A 20,281-nucleotide genomic window follows, 5' to 3' on the forward strand; every position below is an offset into this window, starting at 1 on the left:
TCCTTCCCAAGTCTCTTCAAACTTTACTTGACAACAAGTAAGGAAAGGAATAGTTAATATGGATTCTATGGCATTAAAAAGCAAGCATATTCACTGGTAGGTCTACTCTTTGTGGCATTTCTTAAAGAGGTCTATTTATGAAATACCACACATTGAGGCTTCATTATTCACAGTACAGTTTTACACAGTCAAAGTACTATTTCATGCAAGGAAATACCAAACATGCCACTGGAAAGGTTCATCAATGTTGCAGAAGTTGAACCCTATACATCTGTAAATGTATTTACAAAGTATATAAGGAAATACATGGTGTATCCATTTATTATTGCAATATACCAAAGTAAAATGTCATGAAACCTGAGTTATATTTTAAGTTGGTCTTTTATCCATTAGTAAACTCTCCAAATGCATGACAAGATCAATTCTTTGTCAGTTATTCACACATTTATAGCTTAACTGTACTGAAGAGACAGGGCATATATGGAGCATGTGCCCACAAAATGCATCAGTTTTGTCCCTGTACATATGCTCAGATTCCAGTGAATTGGGTTTTGTTCCACGACTTGGATTTTAGGGGACTTTTAGTATGTTATTCTTGAGGCATTAGAAAATGTGTGGCCGTTCGTCATCACGAAAACAGTCTGCAGACTATCACTGTCGAGTTCCCCACGAGTGTGGCTTTGCAAACACACACACTCACACAGACATGTTGGTGTGTGCCCTGAACTGACAGGAGCTGTGGATCTGGACATCACGGCTGGACAACACGTACTGTGTTTGGACAGACATGAACTAACAACTGCCCACTGTGATGCGCGTGTGTCTGCTTGCTGTCCTTACGTGGACATAAATAAAAACATATATCGCTGCAGCGAGCAAGCACGTGCACAGCGCAGACATTGGCAGGCTGCTCCCAGGTTGAAACAGACCATCAGATCATAACAGGCAGCGGGCGATCTGACTGTCACACCACCCATGTGAGCTCTGTTCCACATAATGCGATGTCAGTCCTGCGTGTCGGGCAGAACACGTGCGCGCGGCCAGCTGGACACACTGGACCAGTAGATATGGACATGAGAAGAGCAAACTGCTTCATGATTCATGTTGTTTCATGACTGTATGTCTGTGACTAGGGGTGGGTATTGATAAGATTTTATCGATATAGATTCCTTGTCGATTCCCTTATCGATACCTCTTGTGAATTTTCTGTGTACTAAAATTAGGCTTTACAGGTTTTCTATGTCAACAACATTTTAAATTGGTCACTGGATCCTTGATCTCTGGACATAAATAAAAATAAATAAAATTTGTAGTTTTTGTCAAGCATTTCCTTTCAGACATTTTGGCATGAATGTCTCTCAGTACCTCTGAGCTGAGCTCAGCCGGCTGCTGCATGTCAGTGCAGGACATCTCATTTTGGGAGGAAAAAACGTTTTTGATTGATTGCAGTTTGTATTACAACATTTTGAAAGAGGTGTCATTGCGAAACACCGTTTTGCTTTGAACTGTCAGTTCCGACTGGACTCTATCGTTCTAACTTGACTCGGCAGAGAGCCACACAGCGTTTGGAGCTGTGTGAACAGAACGGAGGACGATTCTCATTTCTTTCTCCCGACAAGACAGGAGTCTCAGTTAGTGACTTTAATCTGCACAAAAGTGACTCACGATTGACATATTCAGGGATGAAATAAATACCACTCTGTTTCCTGCTTACCATGAGCCACGCTCCTTCTCCTCCGTCTTTGTGGGAACATTGGCAAACCTTCCCCAAGTAGAGCGAGGCGTGGCTTTGCTTTGAACCAATGAAGCAATGATCCGACTCACTACTTCGATGGTTTGTTGTATTATTTCACTTTTTTCTTAATTTTGCCCCGCTAAAACCCTAAAGAGCATATGTCTGCGAGTAATATTTACCTTTTTTATATTAAACTGACCTGTTATGGGCTTCTAAAACAGTTTATGGATGTATTTTATAACTTTAAAACGGGACCGATGCTAACATGTTAGCATGTCTATGGCGTTTTCAGTGTTAAAGTTAGCTTTAAGCTGTTTGCATCTCAGCACAGTTTGTGTGCATTTGTTTTCTGTATAATAAATAATTAATGGCTTAGTGTTTGTTGTCATAAGAGTCAAATGTATTACGAATTGTAATATTTTTTATTTATATATAAATAATAATAGCAACAATAATAGCAACTAATATTGCTGCTGTCCATTCGGCTGCTCCCATTTTGTGTTTGGGGTCACCACAGCGGATACAGCCAGATCCACAATGGTAGTTGGCACAAGTTTTACGCTGGTTGCCCTTCTTGACGCAACTCCAGTTTCACGGAGAAACACACAGCCGCTGGTATTCCAAAGAGGTCTCCCATCCAAGTACTAACCAGGTCCCGCACTGCTTAGCTTCTGAGATCTGACGGGATCAGACTGACACAGAGCAGATGAGCTGCAATAATAATTAATATTGCTACAATACAATTTTAGAGAAACAGACAAAAAGAACCTGATAAAACAAAACACAACAGAAAAGGTAAAACGACTAACAATGAACATAAATAAATATAGAAATAAATAACTGTTTCCTGTGAACACCTAGTGACTCCACTTCATCCCTGTTTTATTTAAATTTAATGACACTTTGTTTTGGTCAAACCACATCTAAGATGTGTTTTTACACAAGAAAAAAAAAATGCAGTAAACTGCACATTTGTGTCTTTTTTTCATGAAAATAACTTATTAAAGATCACATATTACACTTTAGTCAGGCCTTTAAAATATTTTGTGGACTCTTGCTGTAATTTGTTGTCAGTGGTTGAGATAGTTGCTGTAGGCATCTAAAAATGCTCATAATCGAGTGAAACCTGATGGAAATCTCTTTGTGGTGTGTCTGTGATGTATGTATGTCCAAAAGAAAACACCCCTTTGGTGCATTTACCAGATTAGAACCGATCAGAATACTACAGAAGACAAAGAATTTTTACTTCACAGTTTGAAGTGAGTTTTCTTTGTTTCAGAGGGCTTCATACCCATTAAAATTCACTAGAATATACAAAATTTGACTTGGTCTTTAAAAACATTTCTGAGAGAGATCCCCCAGACCCCCGTAATCAATACTGTGATTTACGTCACACTTTCAAGTGAGTTTTCTTTGTTTCAGAGGGCTTCAAAAAATGTTCTGTGGGGACACCCCCAGAGCCCCCAGAATCAAGACTACACCCCACCCCCCACCACCCTTTTATGTACCTTATGTTCAAGTTTTGCATTCTTTTTATGCTTCTTCTCTCTCTCCTTAGAGGCTATTTAGAATAGATTTGTATGCTGTATAATGTGTTTATTGTATTTATTGAGGTTAAAAAAACTGTGTGCCCCCACTACGCCACATTTTAGGGAATTGCTGGCATTGATTTTTGCCAGGAAAAAATTTCAGTCAGATGAAAATGTATTGCTTTAACCCATGGTCTAGCCTGTAGGTATCTAAAAAAAGTTAGATGCAGGTAGAGAAAATTTCTGGGATAGTTGATAGTTGATGCAAACTTCCTTTCTATATAAAAATCGGCTAGGGTTTTAATGCCCTTTTTGTGCCAGATTGTGAAAGTATTGTCAAGCAAAGAGGGCTGGAAAAGATGATTTTGTGCTATTGGACCAAACAGTCCACCTTGCTGTAATTTGTAATGCTTTCTAAATTGTACGTAGATTTTGCATGAGTGCATAACTATGGATTTTACGTCTGGAATATTAGGCAAATTTACTGGCATGGGTGAAGCTAAAAGTTTACAGGAATACATGAATGCTTTTCCATGGATACCCACAAGGGACAATTTCAGGTTTACAGTGCACTCAAAACATCATAGAATGCAAATGTGCACCCCAATAGTATAGTTTAAAACGTGAAAGCGCTAGACCTCCATTTTGTTTGTTTGCTTGTTTTTTGTTTTTTTGCCAAAAAAAAAAAACCTTACGTAGGCAAGGATTCTTGCCATTCCAAATAAGCCATGATAACGCTGAATCCAGTTTTTTAAAGTAACTTCCAGGAATAAATAAGGGCAAACACTGAAACAAGTATAGGTATTTTGGAAGTATAGTCATGTTAATTGAATTAATCCTACCTATAAATGAAATGGGAAGGGCAGACCAGGTTAAAAGGTCCCATTTAGTTTCATTTTAAAGCTTTCTATAGTTATTTTCAAATAGGTCAGAAAAATTTTTTTGTCATTACAACAAGATAAGTGAAGTTTTCTCGGGTGACTTTAAATAGCTCGCTTTTTTGCAAATTTAACTTATACACAGAGACCTCCCCAAATCGATGTAAAGTATCAATAGAAACAAGGCTGTTTTAAGCAGAAATGAGGCAAAATTCAGTGACGCTTTGAAATGTCTGACACACAGTGAATGTATTAGCTAGCAGCTCGTTGAGCTCTGATCACTTCCGCCACCTTTTATGATGAAATAATGCTGAATTTATGTGGAAATGATTGTTGTGCTAAAGTGTCAGATATCTGTTGCTGAGACAATGATGACTGGAGGCAGTTTGAAGCAGAAATGAGGTTTTAATCCGTGAACCGTGTCATCAGGGGGACCGATTTTTAGGGGGACCGTTCGGTCTGTGACACCGGTTCTGACCGTGATGGGGCCAAAACGTCCAGCCCTGGGTACTAAGTCACTGTTAAACGTGATGAGCTTGAATGTGAAGAATTGTCTTCCTTCAGGGACATATCTTTGAGACTGTCTGCTGTCTTTGTGTCCAGATTCTGGTGGTGATTGAGCCTCTGCTGATTGATGAGGACTATTATGCCAGAGTTGAAGGCAGAGAGATCATCTCGAACCTGGCCAAGGTAATGGGGAACTGTGTGTGTGTGTGTGTGTGTGTGTGTGTGTGTGTGTGTGTGTGTGTGTGTGTGTGTGTTGTCTTCTGTCATTTCCACTGTGGTTTGTGGAAATCATTCTCACCTGTTTGACCCTCCACAGTCACATCAGGGCTGCAGGCATGTGAGAACTGTGCAATTTTTTGTATTTATGTATTTTTAAATTTCTGCCAGTGTTTTGCCTGAGTGTAAAACATCACTGTTTTGAAGGTGCACTTTAGATGTTGTAATTTTTTCCTCCTCTCTCGTATAGTGTGTGTAAATGGGTGCAAATTGCCATGAAGCGGTAAAAAAAAAACCCCCACTTGCTTTGTAATGCTGTCAAATGGCAGCTAAACAAAATGAGAAAATCTGCGGATGAAGAGGATAAAACGGGTGATTTTGATGCAGGAACACTGAGAGAGAAGCAGACATTATGGGATTGGATGTTGTGTGAGCTGCTCTCTGCTTCTTTCTTCAGTAAGTTAGTGTTTCAAGGACATGTTGCACATTACTTAACGTCCCGGTTAGCAACACATCAAAGTGTTCTTGATTTTAAGTCTGTCTGTGCACATGCCATAATAATTCGTGGTCGCATGTTGCTAATTATTAGTGACTGAGAAACCGAAGCATTTTGAACCACTTAATCAATATGAAGCAATTGTGTTGCAATGGCTGTGTTTTGAAGCATCTATATACTAGGCGTGGAGGTCCCATTTTTTTGTCCTCAATGTTCTCTGGATCTGCTCATCTCACACATCATCTCTACGCTCTCGATCTTCCCATATCCTCTGTAGTTCTGGACACACATCATCTCTCTTTCAAAAATCCCCTTAATTGCCCACATTTTGCGGTTAATTGGAGCTGCCAATCTGTGATAAACCGCCAATTTCCACCAGATGGCGTTTTCGCCTAGCAAGTATGAATCCATACGTGCAAAACCTCCACTTGTATACGGATTTCTGTCAAAATTTGTTTCCATGTTCCGTGTATATCATTATATAAAACCGCTAACTTAAATATATTTATTAAGGGTGTAACAGTACATGTATTTGTATTCAACCATTTCGGTATGGGACGTTCAGTTCGGTACAGGGCTGTGCACGGGTGAGTTCTCATTGCATGTGTTTACCATAATTTCTGGACTATAGAGCGCACCTGAATATTAGTCACACCCACCAATTTTAAAAAGAAAAAAGAAATTGTACATAAATACACTGCACTTGTCTATAAGCCGCGGGTCTCCACGTTGTAACATGAGGTATTCACACAGAAAGATTTTTTAACTTTTAATTAAATATGTACTGTAAATGCTTTAGTAAACACCAGACAAAATTTCAGCCTTACAGCCTCATTAGTTGCATTGCATTATGTGACGTTAGCATGTTTCCATGTTAATGTTAGTCCATTGCCATCATGTTATGTGATGCCCATTAGCGTCACATTGCGTGGCCCCCAGGCCTTTACAGGCAAGTATTTTTAAGCCAATCTGTTGTGGAATTTTCGTGATGATGTCAGCAGAGAAATGAGACAGATGAGCAAGGACCATCAGAGACTCGTGTGATGCAGAGAGAGATTTAACTGCAGTTGAAGCAGAAAACAGGTGCACCTAGAGGAGACCCCGACGGATACTGTGTGCAAGCATATCCCACAGAGCCTTCTGATCTCACAAACTCAGAGCCGTCTTGAAGGACATGTCGCACCAAAATCATAACAATTAAGATTTAGTCTGTTAGTGACCATCCGATGATCCACCGGGATAAATTTTTGCACTTCTCTGACCATAGTAGAGAAGCTTGAATCTTCGACTGGACTGGGTTTCTTGACGCGAGGACGTTTTGCTTCAAATCGCAGAAGCTTCCTCAGCTAAAATTCTTGCTCTGGTAGTCTGACTTATGTCTTGACTCTTGTAGAGAATAATAACAGAAACCACAAAAGCTGGAGTTTTAAACCTAACCAGACCCCTTCTACCGAGAGGCAGACTGCTATTGGCTAGTGACTAAACAATTGCGCTAATTAACACCTATTGTGCTCTAGTTAGCACCCTCCTAATGACAGGGCAGCTGTCCCTCGTAACGATGGGACTGATGCCTCTCCTGACAACGAAATGCACCTGCTAACACTCAGTGAGAAAGGAATAAAATACATCAGAGATCACTAATTATTAGCACGTGTGTGCAGAGACAGTTACAATCATGAGTACTTTTATGTTGTCTTACTAACTGGGACGTTAAATAAACATGAGACATGTCCTTGATGGACCCCTGCCATAGTATAAACAATCCAAAACACAATCATGGCCTTGGCTGATCGGGACCATGATCAGATGTTTTGTCATAAACCTGGAGGAGCTCGAACATATTTTATTCAGCAAAGACAAACAAGCCAGGAGTGACCCTGGCCTCGTTACGCTCATCCTTCAGACCGAAGTAAAGCATGCTTTTTTCCTTCACAAATTCCCTTTTTTTTCCCTCTTTTACTGTCCAAATATGTAAATAAATGAAGCAATCAAATGCAAGAGCAAAAGCAAACCAAAACATCACGAAATGTCAACAAACAAGTCATGCAAATTGCAAACTATACTCAACAAAAAATGGGTTTTCTCTGCATTGTTTTTATAAATATCACACACACAACTTGTCCCTGGGTCTGCAGCCCCTTCAAAGTACATAAACACCCCCTAACGCATACTACATGCGTTGCATCTTACCAACACCATTGTGTGAGCATGTATCCTGAAGACGTCAAGGCTTGAAGGACCAAGAATGTCAGAAAAATGTAAGTCTTTATTTATATCACAGGAGTGAACAGTGAATGACATTACTTCCTTTCACTGAAGGCACGTTGAAATTTTTCAAAATAATATACAGCCCGCGGATCACATGGTCGGCGGCTACCTAGCAACAGTTTCCCCAGTCATTACTCTCCCCGTCATCTTAGCCACAGCTGCCAACTTGTCTACCCAAGGCCAAGCCTTCAGGCCTCATCTCTTTTGAGATAAGTTTACATTCTCACACAAAGCTTTAGCAATAAACAGTCTTGTTAAGATGCATGAAATATAATATGTTCAAAGAACTTCTAATCATACAAAAAATAAATGATGCAAAATAAATGAAGCTGTTCCATTTCCTATCCAAAAAATGGAGCTGCCTCCCCCACACTCCTTTTTAAATCAGGAGCCACACTTTATAGGACATGTCGCAAGTTATTTAATGTCTTAGTTAGCAACACAACATCAAAGTATTCATGATTGTAAATGTATCCACACACATGCGGTAATAATCAGTGGTGGCTGATTATATTTTATTGTTAATTATCCCTCTTGCTCGTCGAGTTAGCAGGTGCATATTTGAAAGTGAAGGTTTGGAGTTACAGAGGATGCACAGACAGGAGACGACACTCTTCACCCCCAAACTCTTAATTTTTTCAGAGTCTGTCAGGTTTTGGATCCTATCGTGTGCTGACTTTGCTCTGTCGCAGGATGCTATTTTACTGCCGCCATGAGCACGCACATGGAATGTTGCCACAATGCTGTTTTTACAGGCTGCCTGAACATGCAGATGTTTCTCTTACATTGGAAAAAGTAGGAGTACGTTATTTTTTTCCAGGAGATAATGAGCTTTCTATCTAATGTGCCAGAACAGTGAGAAAAATTTGTAATTTAAACCCAAATCAGTGTTCTTCAGAACTACTTAGCTTTACCCGGCACTCAGTGCTTTTTTAGTTCTTGTTTTTAAGAGATGCTTGTTTGTTTTATTGCATGACCTTCTGTCTACTCCTACTGTTCTATGCTGCGATGTGACACTGAAATTTCCCCATTGAGGAATGAATAAAGGCTTTCTTATCTTAACTAAAAGTGACATTGGTGACTTAATGAATAGGAGGTGCATGTTTTCTTGTATCAAATATTATTTTAGTTTAAGACACTATCAGTTGTTCTAAAAGCACATATTGCTGAAGTCAGATGTTTAGATAAATGTAGAGAGAGAACAGTAACAGGTCCAATGTGAATATGATGTTTTTATGGAATCGTAATAACACCGTATTCTAATCCATGTGACACACTGTGGATTATAGTTCTGTCATCTTGCCAATATGGGTTTTTATGACTAAAATTAGCAAGAAATTGGACTAATAGTTCTCATTTAGCTTGTTAATTGCGCCAAATTGCATGTAGTATTTCCCCCAGACCCCCCACTGGCTGCAGCAGCCCCAACGGCATGAAACAAAATTTCCAGACTTTTTTTTTCCATTTATAAAAATAGTAGTTGTACGCACATCCAATCCTAATTACGTAAGATGCAGGACAATCAAGAACAGCAGACAAAAAAAAAAACCTAAGTAAATCCGCATACCAGTAAAGTAACTATCCTATACTGTACTATAGTTGCCTGAAGAAGACCTCAGGGTCGAAACATTGCTTTTGGTCAATTAAAGATTTTGGGAGCTTTACCGGTGTGTGGCTTTTCTTTCTTTTCTTTTTTCCCCATTTGCCACTTTCACCACATGCATATTTAATCTTGGAAATCATTCTACAAGCGGGTGAGTGCCGCGTTCAGTTTTTTTCTTTTGTATTTTGTTCTCCTCAGTGGAGCTGGTAGGCTCTCTTAATTTTATTTTACTTTGAGTCTTGTTAGATTTTGGATCTCGCTATGTGTGGAGTCGGTTCTCGGTAGCAGAGCAGCATTCTGTTTTTACCCCGTTATATCTCCCACTGTGAATGTGCATGTGGACCTCTCCACTATTTTTCAGCCTGTCTGATCACACAGATGTATTTCTTAGATTTTTCACAGTTACATCAATGACAACACTTGTAAGTGTGCACAAAGCTGAGCCTCTAGTAGGCTGTTTTTAACAGGCTGTGTTTATGACTAATTGACATGCATGCGCACTAAGTTTTCTCACAGTGGAGAGCGGCTGCTGCTTTTACCATCGCTGCATCAAAATGAACAATTATCACTTAAAAACGAGTCGTCATAACACGACATGACACTTGCGTAAACTTTGGAATTGATCTGTAACCCCCCACCCCCAGGGCCTACACAGGGGCCCAGACCTCAGGCTGACTTTAATGAGTCCTGCAGATAACTTTGCAGTGCCTTGATGAGCTTGTAGGACCCCCCCGGCCTAACCAGGAAGTTCCTTGAGAAACACTATCATAACATTAAGTAACGACTTTTGTTTGTCCTAGGCTGCTGGTTTGGCAACTATGATCTCCACCATGCGACCTGATATAGACAACATGGATGAGTACGTCAGAAACACCACAGCCAGAGCCTTCGCCGTGGTGGCATCTGCTCTCGGTATTCCTTCTCTGCTGCCATTCCTGAAAGCAGTGTGTAAGAGTAAAAAGTCCTGGCAAGCCCGACACACAGGCATCAAGATTGTCCAGCAGATTGCCATCCTAATGGGCTGTGCTATCCTGCCCCACCTTCGCAGCCTGGTGGAGATTATTGAGCACGGTCAGTCATTACTCCACGTCATCAGGTCTCTGCATCCAAAGTAATGATTGGATAGAAGTGTCTGATCCTGCTGCGTGGCCTTGTTCCCATCTGTGCCATTGGTGTTTGTGTTTTTTGTTGTTGTTGGCTGCACCCTGCTAACATGTTAATGCAGCCTCATTGTTGTTGACTTTGTGTGGCTGCAGGTCTTGTGGACGAGCAGCAGAAGGTGAGGACGATCAGTGCCCTGGCTATAGCCGCTCTGGCTGAAGCTGCCACGCCCTACGGAATCGAATCATTTGACTCTGTCTTGAAGCCTCTGTGGAAGGGCATCAGGCAGCACAGAGGAAAGGTAAGAACTCAAGTCTGTCTCCATTCTGGATCCAGTGCGAGCTCAACACCCAGCACCAAACCTGCACATGGTTCCAGTGTGAATTCTAGCTCGCTACAGTGTCTCTTTAGAAGGACTGCTGCTGTCACGAGAGCTTGTGACTGATCACCAGGACTCTGTGACCGCGTCGGACAAAGCCCGTACCATAAATCTACACGGACTGACCAATGACCAGGACTCTGTGCACAGACTGAGGTGGTTTTCTTTCCCGTTGTCTCCAGGGTCTGGCTGCCTTCCTGAAAGCTATTGGCTACCTGATTCCACTGATGGATGCGGAGTATGCAAACTACTACACCAGAGAGGTGATGCTGATCCTCATCAGAGAGTTCCAGTCCCCAGACGAGGAGATGAAAAAGATTGTCCTCAAAGTATGTTGCAGACTGAATAGTTGAAATAGAGAGATGGTGCATGTTGGGATTTTTTTTTATTTTTTTTTTTAAGTTTTTATCCTGCATCTATCAAAGGATAATATCTCAGTTTCACCAGTACTGTCAGTGCACAGCTCAAACCAACCTGGAGTCCACGGGGTCACCAAGTATTACAAGGGGACATGCGATCTTTTTTTTCCTGCTGTAAGCTTGCCACAATTAGAAGTGCACGTGGTATATAAAGTTGTAATAATGCTCTCATGGGATAATCAGTGATAATTAAAAGGTTATTTGTCTTTGTGTGAACATGAGGAAAAACTAGAAGAATATTATACCAGGGATGAATGAAAAGTAATGCCTCCATTTCCTTGTTTCAACAAGAGTTGTGTGTGAAACAGGTTTTAATACATTCTGTAGTTTCCCCTCTACAATCTGTTACCGATGCGCTGTCACAGTGAAAGGTAGCTTTGTTGTCACAGCCAGAGTGGGCATACCTGACAGCAGAAGGTGTTTGATGAAACTTGAGTGTACCACTATGAACCCAAAACAAAATGTCAACCTGTGGAACATCAACACAAAGACTCACCACAGACAAAAAAATCACAACCTGACAAAAGTCATGTCAACAGTTTCTTTTTTGGGGGGGGGGGGGGGGGGATACAGATGGTTTTATGTACATTGAATTCCTGGAAGATGGGACAACAGTGAGCTCAACTCATTGCAGAGACTCTTTGAGCTTAAGAAAAAACAGTGCTTGGATAGAGAATGTTTTGCTGCAACATGGCGACGCGTCTCATGCCACCGCGGAACAGCTGTGGAAACTCCACGTTATCACATCTGCTACACTTTCCAGACCTGGCACTGTGTGATTTTCACCATTTCCCAAAAATGAAGGAAGACCTTTGTGGGAATCACGATAACTGATGATGCAGTTCAGACAGCAGTCAGGAGCTGGTTGTGGAAACAGAAGGTGGAGTTCTTCCATGACTGCTTCTCTAAACTTGTTCATTGTTGGTGGAAATGTGTTCAGTCATCTGGACACTGTGTCAAAAAATGAAGGTGTGTGATTCAAGTGCAAATTCTAAGGAAAATCTTTGTTTTCACTCCTTAAAATATCTATCCACAAGTCATTTTCTTGGAGGCATTACTTTTCATTTGATGTGTGCGTGCATGGTGCGGTGTATGTGGTGCAATGCGGTGCAGTATTGTACTTGTCCTGTCTTGGACCGAGCTGATCCTGCAACCGTTGGTTTGAATCAGGAATGCTGTTGTGATCTTCACTGTGTGTTTTGTCTTCCAGGTGGTGAAGCAGTGCTGTGGCACCGACGGTGTTGAAGCAAACTACATTAAGACTGAAATCCTGCCGCCCTTCTTCAAGCACTTCTGGCAGCACAGGATGGCTCTGGACAGACGTAACTACAGACAGGTTAGAAAAGACCGACGGGAAGGAGATCTCATCTCATCCTTGTCTGCCTGATACCAAAGTAAAAACATGGCAGCTTTGTTGTATTTAGTGATGATGCTTCAGTTGGTATCAAAAGAAAAAGTCCAAATATGCCCTTTTTTAAAGTTTTTTTTTTTTCTCCACAGAAAAGTTTTTTTGCTGGTTTTTTTTTTGTTTGTTTGTTTGTTTGTTGTTTTTTTTTGGGGGGGGGGGGGGGGGGGACAGGAACATTGCACAACAAATGTGTTGCACAGACCAGATTTAGCTACAAGCTAATTTTCATCTGTTGTCCCCTTCATCAGCATGATCCACCAACAAAAAGACAGCAGCACATTTGCACTCTCATGGTGTCCAGATCTGTTCCTGTATATCAGAGAGTGGATGAAGGATGAACACAGCGGTTATCCCCATCTTTCAAACTGCAACTAACCATTCACCCAGATATGAGATGGATTAGTCAGTGAGCTGTTTGTTCCACCACCAGACAAAAGTCAAGGACAAAACAACCTCAGAATGCTTAGTCAGTCATCAAAATGTCTGTGAATTAATTTACAAATAATGGATGTTTATGAGTTCAATGGAACAAATATTTCATGAGGTGAAAGCTGGTTTGTTTCAGCTTTCACCTCATGAAATATTTGTTCCATTGAAAGAATGTAAAACATTCATTATTTGTCGTATACAACAGCTAAAATAGATCCTTGTCATTTTTTATTATATTAAATTACAAACAACAGAAAAGGGACTTAACGTTTTGGTACCTCCTCAGTGCAGCGAAACAAATAACAGCTTTGGTGAGTCACTGCTGCTTTGACATCAACAATCCAACACAAACTTGAGGAGTCCAAAAATAATTCTGACTGGCTTTAAAAGCAGAAGAAATGCCACAGAGAGTGTGTTTTGTACCTTTTCCTGTCACAGGGCACACTTGATTCAGATCTTCACCTGTTCTCTAAGCCTAGTTGGACCTCTTCATTCCACCACCAAGTCTCCTTGTCTTCCTTCCACTGTCCAGATGTCTCACCCAATACCTTCCTGTCTGTCTCCCTCACCACATCTGCAGTACTTTTCCATTTGCCCAAAATTGCTTCCCCTCCATCCAGTGCTTCTCTCATCTGCTCACTGAATTTCACACAACAGTCTTCCTCCTTCAGCTTCCACCATCTGACCCTTTGTTGAGCTCTTCTTCACCTCTAAAGTCATTCTAAAAACCCCCATCCTACACTTTTCTAGCTACACTCTCTCCTGCCACCACCTTACACTTACTCTGTAATTTCTTTCAGCTTGCATCTCTTACAAAGAATGTAGTCCACCTGTGTGCACAGATTTGATCATTTGGTCCCTGAGTTGTTTCTTTGGTTACAGTTTGTCCAAGTTGCAGAAAATGGCTTCTGTTGACTTTTTGTTCATGTATAAAACCATTTGTCTTCCATGTGTAAACATTTAGAGAGGTTATTCTTTTTTTTTTTTTTGGCTCAGAAATGTTAATTTCTACTTTTTGTTTCTTTTTTGCTTTTAACTCCCCCCTTCGCCCAGCTGGTGGACACCACAGTGGAGTTAGCCAACAAGGTGGGAGCAGCAGAGATAATTTCTCGCATTGTGGATGACCTGAAAGACGAGGCGGAGCAGTACAGGAAGATGGTGATGGAGACCATAGAAAAAATCATGGGCAATCTTGGAGCTGCAGATATTGACCACAAGCTGGAGGAGCAGCTTATCGACGGCATTCTGTACGCCTTCCAGGAACAGACAACAGAGGTGAGAGCAAGAACAGGAAGTTAGAATTGCTCCTCCACCTACAGGTTTCTTCTGAGGATTACCGTAATTTCTGATTATATAATTTATGCGCTCTATATAATTATAGAGCGCACCTGAATATAAGCTGCACCCACCAGTTTTAAAAAGAAAAACAATTGTACATACAACCCAAATTCCAATGAAGTGGGGATGTTGTGTGAAATGTAAATAAAAACAGAATACGATGAATAGCAAATCCTCTTCAACCAATATTCAATTGAATACACCAAACTCTACCATGCAAAGTGAAAGCCAAACATCAACAACATCCAGAAACACTGCCGCCTTCTCTGGGCCCGAGCTCATTTGAAATGGACAGACACAAAGTGGAAAAGTGTGCTGTGGTCTGATGAGTCCACATTTCAAATTGTTTTTGGAAATCATGGACATCGTGTCCTCTGGACAAAAGAGGAAAAAGACCACCCAGATTACCAGCGCAAAGTTCAAAAGCCAGCATCTGTGATGGTATGGGGGTGTGTTAGTGCCCATGGCATGGACAACTTACACATCTGTGATGGTATGGGGGTGTGTTAGTGCCCATGGCATGGACAACTTACACATCTGTGATGGCACCATCAATGCTGAAAGGTCCATCCAGGTTTTGGAGCAACACATGTTGCCATCCAAGCAACGTCTTTTTCAGGGACATCCCTGCTTATTTCAGCAAGACGATGCCAAGCCACATTCTGCACGTGTTACAACAGAGTGGCTTCGTAGTAAAAGAGTGCAGGTACTAGACTGGTCTGCCTGCAGTCCAGACCTGTCGCCCATTGAAAATGTGTGGCACATTATGAAGCACAAAATATGACAACGGAGACCCCGGACTGTTGAACTGAAGTCGTACATCAAGCAAGAATGGGAAAGAATTCCACCTACAAAGCTTCAACAATTAGTGTCCTCAGTTCCCAAACGCTTATTGAGTGTTGTTAGAAGGAAAGGTGATGTAACACAGTGGTAAACATACCACTGTCCCAGCTTTTTATGCATCGTGCGGCGCTTGCGCCGCGTGACAGGGCATATAGCATCCGGGTTGTCTGTCCGTCCGTCCTTCCACCTGTCCATCTGTCCGGCGGCAATTTGTTTGCCGCAACGTAGCTCGGCACCTATTGCTTGCAAAAACTTCATATTTGGTGGGTACATGCCTTGGAGGAGTACTTTGCATGGGTTTGAAGGCCGGTGACCTTGACCTACTTTTAAAAAATTACCAATAGTTGCATTTGTTCGACGGCTACCAACTTTTTATGGTCACTGTTGGCCACATCCTCTAAATAAATGTCAATCTCCAATTTTTCCATTGTGTATCCCAGTTTACATCAAACACACGAGGGTTCAACCAAATACATACTCCACACATGTACCGTATTTTTTGCACCATAAGGTGCACCGGATTATAAGGCGCGCACTCAATTAGCGGGTACTTAACCCTTACAAAAGGCGCACCGGATTATAAGGCGTGCGCCTCAGTTAGCTGGTACTTAACCCTTATAAAAGGCGCACGCTAAAACATACGGTCTACAAAAAAAAAAAGTCACAGAAGCAAAACGGTGAGTTTATTTGAACTTAACAACTCTGAACTACCGGTATTTAACAATATGGTACTCACATTATTTTTTATTATGGTTCTGTCACAAATCCATTGAAGTCTTCTGTGTCTGAGTTGAACAGCTGGTCTTCTAGCTGTGGCCACCTCGCTTTGTTTCTGCGGAAACTCCGTTTGGTCTTTTTTACTTGGCGCAGTTCATTTTCTTGTTTCCTCTCGCAGCTGCTCTGTTCCCATGAACAACCGCGTAACTGATAGCCTGCAGTTTGAATTGTGCCTCGTAAGCTGGCGCCATTTTTGGGGGTCCTTAGACAAACAAATGTTGTTTTGCAGGATACCTGTAGTATACGGTAACTACCGGAGGAGTGGCGGAGGTAAGTGTACGTACCACGGACTCACGGACTGTTCTCTGATTGGTTTATCGCTGGCAGCGTACGTACTCTACGCTACCAGCGTACATACTTTACGTATTACGTCCTTGTGTCAGCGGGAAATGGTCCGATATTCCGACGGTCAAAGACAACGTTGGTCGTTTTTACAGATTTTGGAATTCAGTGCGCACATAAGGCGCACCGGATTATAGGGCGCATGGCCAATTTTTGTGGAAATTTAAGGCTTTTAGGTGCGCCTTATGGTGTGGAAAATACGGTATATATTACTGCACTTTACATGGAAAATAGTACTGCACGCGGGGCATTTTGTGACGAATGTGTCTAGTTTGAAACGTGTTGCAGGCATCCATTTCAAAATGAGCAAATATTTCTTGTTGAGAAAACTGAGATCCTTGAACATCAGTAAGAACCTCCTGCACGTCTTTTATTCGGAAATCTTGGCTTGTGTCCTTTATTTATGCTGTGCTTTGCTGGAGGCAGCGTCTGCATAGACGATAAAAACAGATTGGACAAGTTGGTCAGGAAAGTTGCTCCGTGATCAGCATCAACCTGGACTCACTTGAAGCCATTCTTGAAAAGAGAATGAGGACTAAGTTAAAGACTATTTTGGATTTTGAAAACTGTCCTGCACACGGTGTCTTTAGTAGTCTTAAAGGGTCCCCCTTGGAGATTAATGAATTTATTGAATCTAGTCAGAGTTAAAATCAATGTCAAGCCTGCGGACTTCCACAGTCCTGGTACTTTTAAAGTGTGTCTGTGTTTTGTTTTTGTTTTCCCTCCAGGACTCTGTGATGCTGAACGGCTTTGGCACAGTGGTGAATGCTCTTGGGAAACGCGTGAAGCCGTACCTGCCTCAGATCTGCGGTACGGTGCTGTGGCGTCTGAACAACAAGTCAGCTAAAGTCCGTCAGCAAGCTGCAGACCTCATCTCCCGTACCGCTGTGGTCATGAAGACCTGCCAGGAGGTAAAAGCGCACCCTCCGATGCTGCAATCTGATTTATCATCCGCTGCCTCCTGCTGATTCCTGTTTTGACTCTGGCCCCTGCAGGAGAAGCTGATGGGTCACTTGGGAGTGGTGTTGTACGAGTATCTGGGAGAAGAATATCCTGAAGTCCTGGGGAGCATCCTGGGAGCCCTGAAGGCCATTGTCAACGTCATTGGTATGTCACTGTGCTCCTCCTTGGAGTCCATGGCTCACTACAGGATGTGTGCACAGTTCCAATCCCACCGACAGCAGAGTTGGTGTGCTGCTACTTTATGTCCCTGGGTTCCTCATGTGCATGTTTACAATATGGTTTATTGCACATTTAACAGATATTTACATTTGTTCTCTTTATACTGTGTAATCGACAGCAGCTGTAGTGTAGCAAATGAGTGGAAGAATCCTTGAACTAATGATGGAAGCCTCAAGCTTGAAATAAAAACTTCCGAGAAGTCTTTTTCCTTAAAAAAAAAAAAAAAAACTGTTAACCAGATGAAATTTGAAAATAGCCTATTTGCACAAATAAAACACATTGGCAAGCAAATATAGGTGATTATATAACGTCTGAATGGATCCTTGTCATTTGATTGGTGCTTTGTGTGTCATGTGATGTTATTCGTCCCATTTGTGTTGCATTCCACTTGAAGTTCAAATTTGGTTCCATACATTACCATTACACACAGGGGTGGTGGCCAAGTGGTTAATGCAGAAGGTTCCGGGTTCAAATCCCACCCATGTAATGTGGTGTTATGTCAGGAAGGGCATTCGGCGTAAAACTTGTGCCAATTCAACATGCAGATCCACCTCGGATTTGCTGTGGCGACCCCAAGTGCAAACAAGGGAGCAGCTGAAGGGACTTACTTACATTTGTACCATTGCATGCTGCAAACTCCGCCCACGCACACACTAGTGAGGGTTGCGTTTAGCTAAACATGGCAGAGTTTGTTTTGCTGACAACGATTTGAATGAACTAATTGAAGATGCTAATTCTTCTAACACACACACACAAAAACAAATCCACTACACTGTAAATCATCTGGAGACATGAAGAGCTGTTAAGATGAAAACCTGGACAAATATCTGACAAGTACAGTCTTTTTTAAATCTGTTTTTCCAAGTTGACTGAGAGCAATTTCAATTTAAGCTTTGTGTTTGACTGTTGACGTCAAAGTACTAGTGACAAACACCAAACTGTAGTGTTGTTTATAAAGTAATAAAATATCAAATGACAAGCATCTATTTTAGCCGTTATATTAAACAAATAATGAATGTTTAGGAGTTCAGTGGTATGAATATTTAATTTGGTGAAAGCTGGAATGTTCCAGCTTTCACAGAATTAAATATTCATACCACTGAACTCCTAAACATTCACTATTTTTATACCATGGTCAGTGAGAATTCCATGTCTAGCTGGCGTGAATTATTTTCATGTATACGCAGACGTAGTTCGGCGAATTAAGTCACTGTTATAATCACTGCGCTCTGGTCGTCACCATAGCAACGTGCAAATCGGTGCAGATCAGCTGTTTTTTGACAGGTGAATGACAGAAACGCGGTAAGACATGGATTTCCAAGTGAATTTTAATATTTTTGGCCAAGATAAAACATTTGAGGAATGGAAAGAGGAGGAGAGCAAACAAGAACAGCAAAAGCAACGGCGTAAAGATTTAACATCGGACCAACTGGACAAGACTGAAGACGGGAAAGAAGAGAACATGAAAAAAGTTAAATATTTGTGTGTTAGCTTACTGTTTGGGACCATGGTATAAGCAGATTAAACGAGAAGCCGTGCATTATACGGTTTGAATGCATGATGCGGAGTCTAAAACACCACGACGGCTTCTCGTTGTTTAATCCTTCCGTATATTATGGCACTAAATGTGATGCTACTAAGCACAAATGTAAGATTTTATGATATAATTTGAGTCCTCTTCATTTTTAAAGGTAATATTTTTTATACTGTCGTACACCGACAAACTCACAAAGTGACACAGTATATACTGCCCCTAGTGGTTGGGTTGTCTACCTGTAATTAAGATGCAGAGGACAGGTTTCACTGTATGTGTATATATACAGTGGTCCCTCGTTTATCGTGGGAGTTAGTTCTAAAAATAGCCCGCAATAGGCGAAATCCGCGAAGTAGTCAGTGTTATTTTTTTACAATTATTATAGACATTTTAAGGCTGTAAAACCCCTCACTACACACTTTATACACTTTTCTCAAACAGGCATGAACATTTTCTCACTTTTCTCTCGTGTGTAAACACTCTCAAAGCTCAAACCTTAGAAAAATAACACCAACCTGTTTTCATGTCCAAACATTTGTTTGAGAAATAAAAATAGAATGTTTTCCTATAAATAATTATGATGGCTTTTAGAACTAACAAATTTAATGTTAACAATCAACCGACGAGGTTGGACACATAAGAAATTATTAATAGTGACTGACCAGTATTTCACAGTTCCTCTGATTGCGCCTCTTCGTCCTGGCGCCGCTTTTTCCACTGAGTCACACCTCGCTGCAGGTGTCTTTTTCCGAGTGGAAAAACAGTTATGGGTAGTTGTTGGTGCTCTTTTTTCTTCTGGGTGAGAAGATTCTTGTAAACAGACACGCAGAACACAATGCGCGTGCTCTCCCTTCACGGTGCCGCAACCGGCGTGCTTGATGGGGACGCAGAACACAAGCATGCAAAATTGGACTAAAAAATCCGCGAAACTGCGAAAGGTGAACCGCGTAATAGTGAGGGACCACTGTGTGTGTGTGTGTGTGTATATGTGTGTGTGTGTGTGTGTTTGTGTGTATATATGTGTGTGTGTGTATATATGTGTGTGTGTGTATATATGTGTGTGGTGTGTGTGTGTGTATATATGTGTGTGTGTGTATATATGTGTGTGTGTGTGTGTGTGTGTGTGTATATGTGTGTGTGTGTGTGTATATATGTGTGTGTGTGTATATGTGTGTGTGTGTGTGTATATGTGTGTGTGTGTGTGTATATATGTGTGTGTATATATGTGTGTGTGTGTATATGTGTGTGTGTATATATGTGTGTATATATGTGTGTGTATATATGTGTGTGTATATAT

The 20,281-nt window shown here is 41.3% G+C and overlaps 1 protein-coding gene across 1 annotated transcript in view; it reads left to right on the forward strand.

The window, feature by feature from the left end:
- Nucleotides 1–17,137, forward strand: part of sf3b1 (splicing factor 3b, subunit 1) — a 58,796-nt gene extending 41,659 nt beyond the window's left edge. Inside the window, 9 exon segments of the mRNA XM_034165513.1 lie at nucleotides 4,746–4,832; nucleotides 10,033–10,303; nucleotides 10,489–10,634; nucleotides 10,895–11,041; nucleotides 12,342–12,467; nucleotides 14,022–14,114; nucleotides 14,117–14,158; nucleotides 14,161–14,243; nucleotides 16,997–17,137. Coding sequence (XP_034021404.1) covers nucleotides 4,746–4,832; nucleotides 10,033–10,303; nucleotides 10,489–10,634; nucleotides 10,895–11,041; nucleotides 12,342–12,467; nucleotides 14,022–14,114; nucleotides 14,117–14,158; nucleotides 14,161–14,243; nucleotides 16,997–17,006 — 1,005 coding nt within the window. The 3' untranslated portion in view covers nucleotides 17,007–17,137.
- Nucleotides 17,138–20,281: the final 3,144 nt, after the last annotated feature.

The sequence above is a fragment of the Thalassophryne amazonica genome, unplaced genomic scaffold (assembly GCF_902500255.1).
Source record: "Thalassophryne amazonica unplaced genomic scaffold, fThaAma1.1, whole genome shotgun sequence".
Lineage (NCBI taxonomy): Eukaryota > Metazoa > Chordata > Actinopteri > Batrachoidiformes > Batrachoididae > Thalassophryne > Thalassophryne amazonica.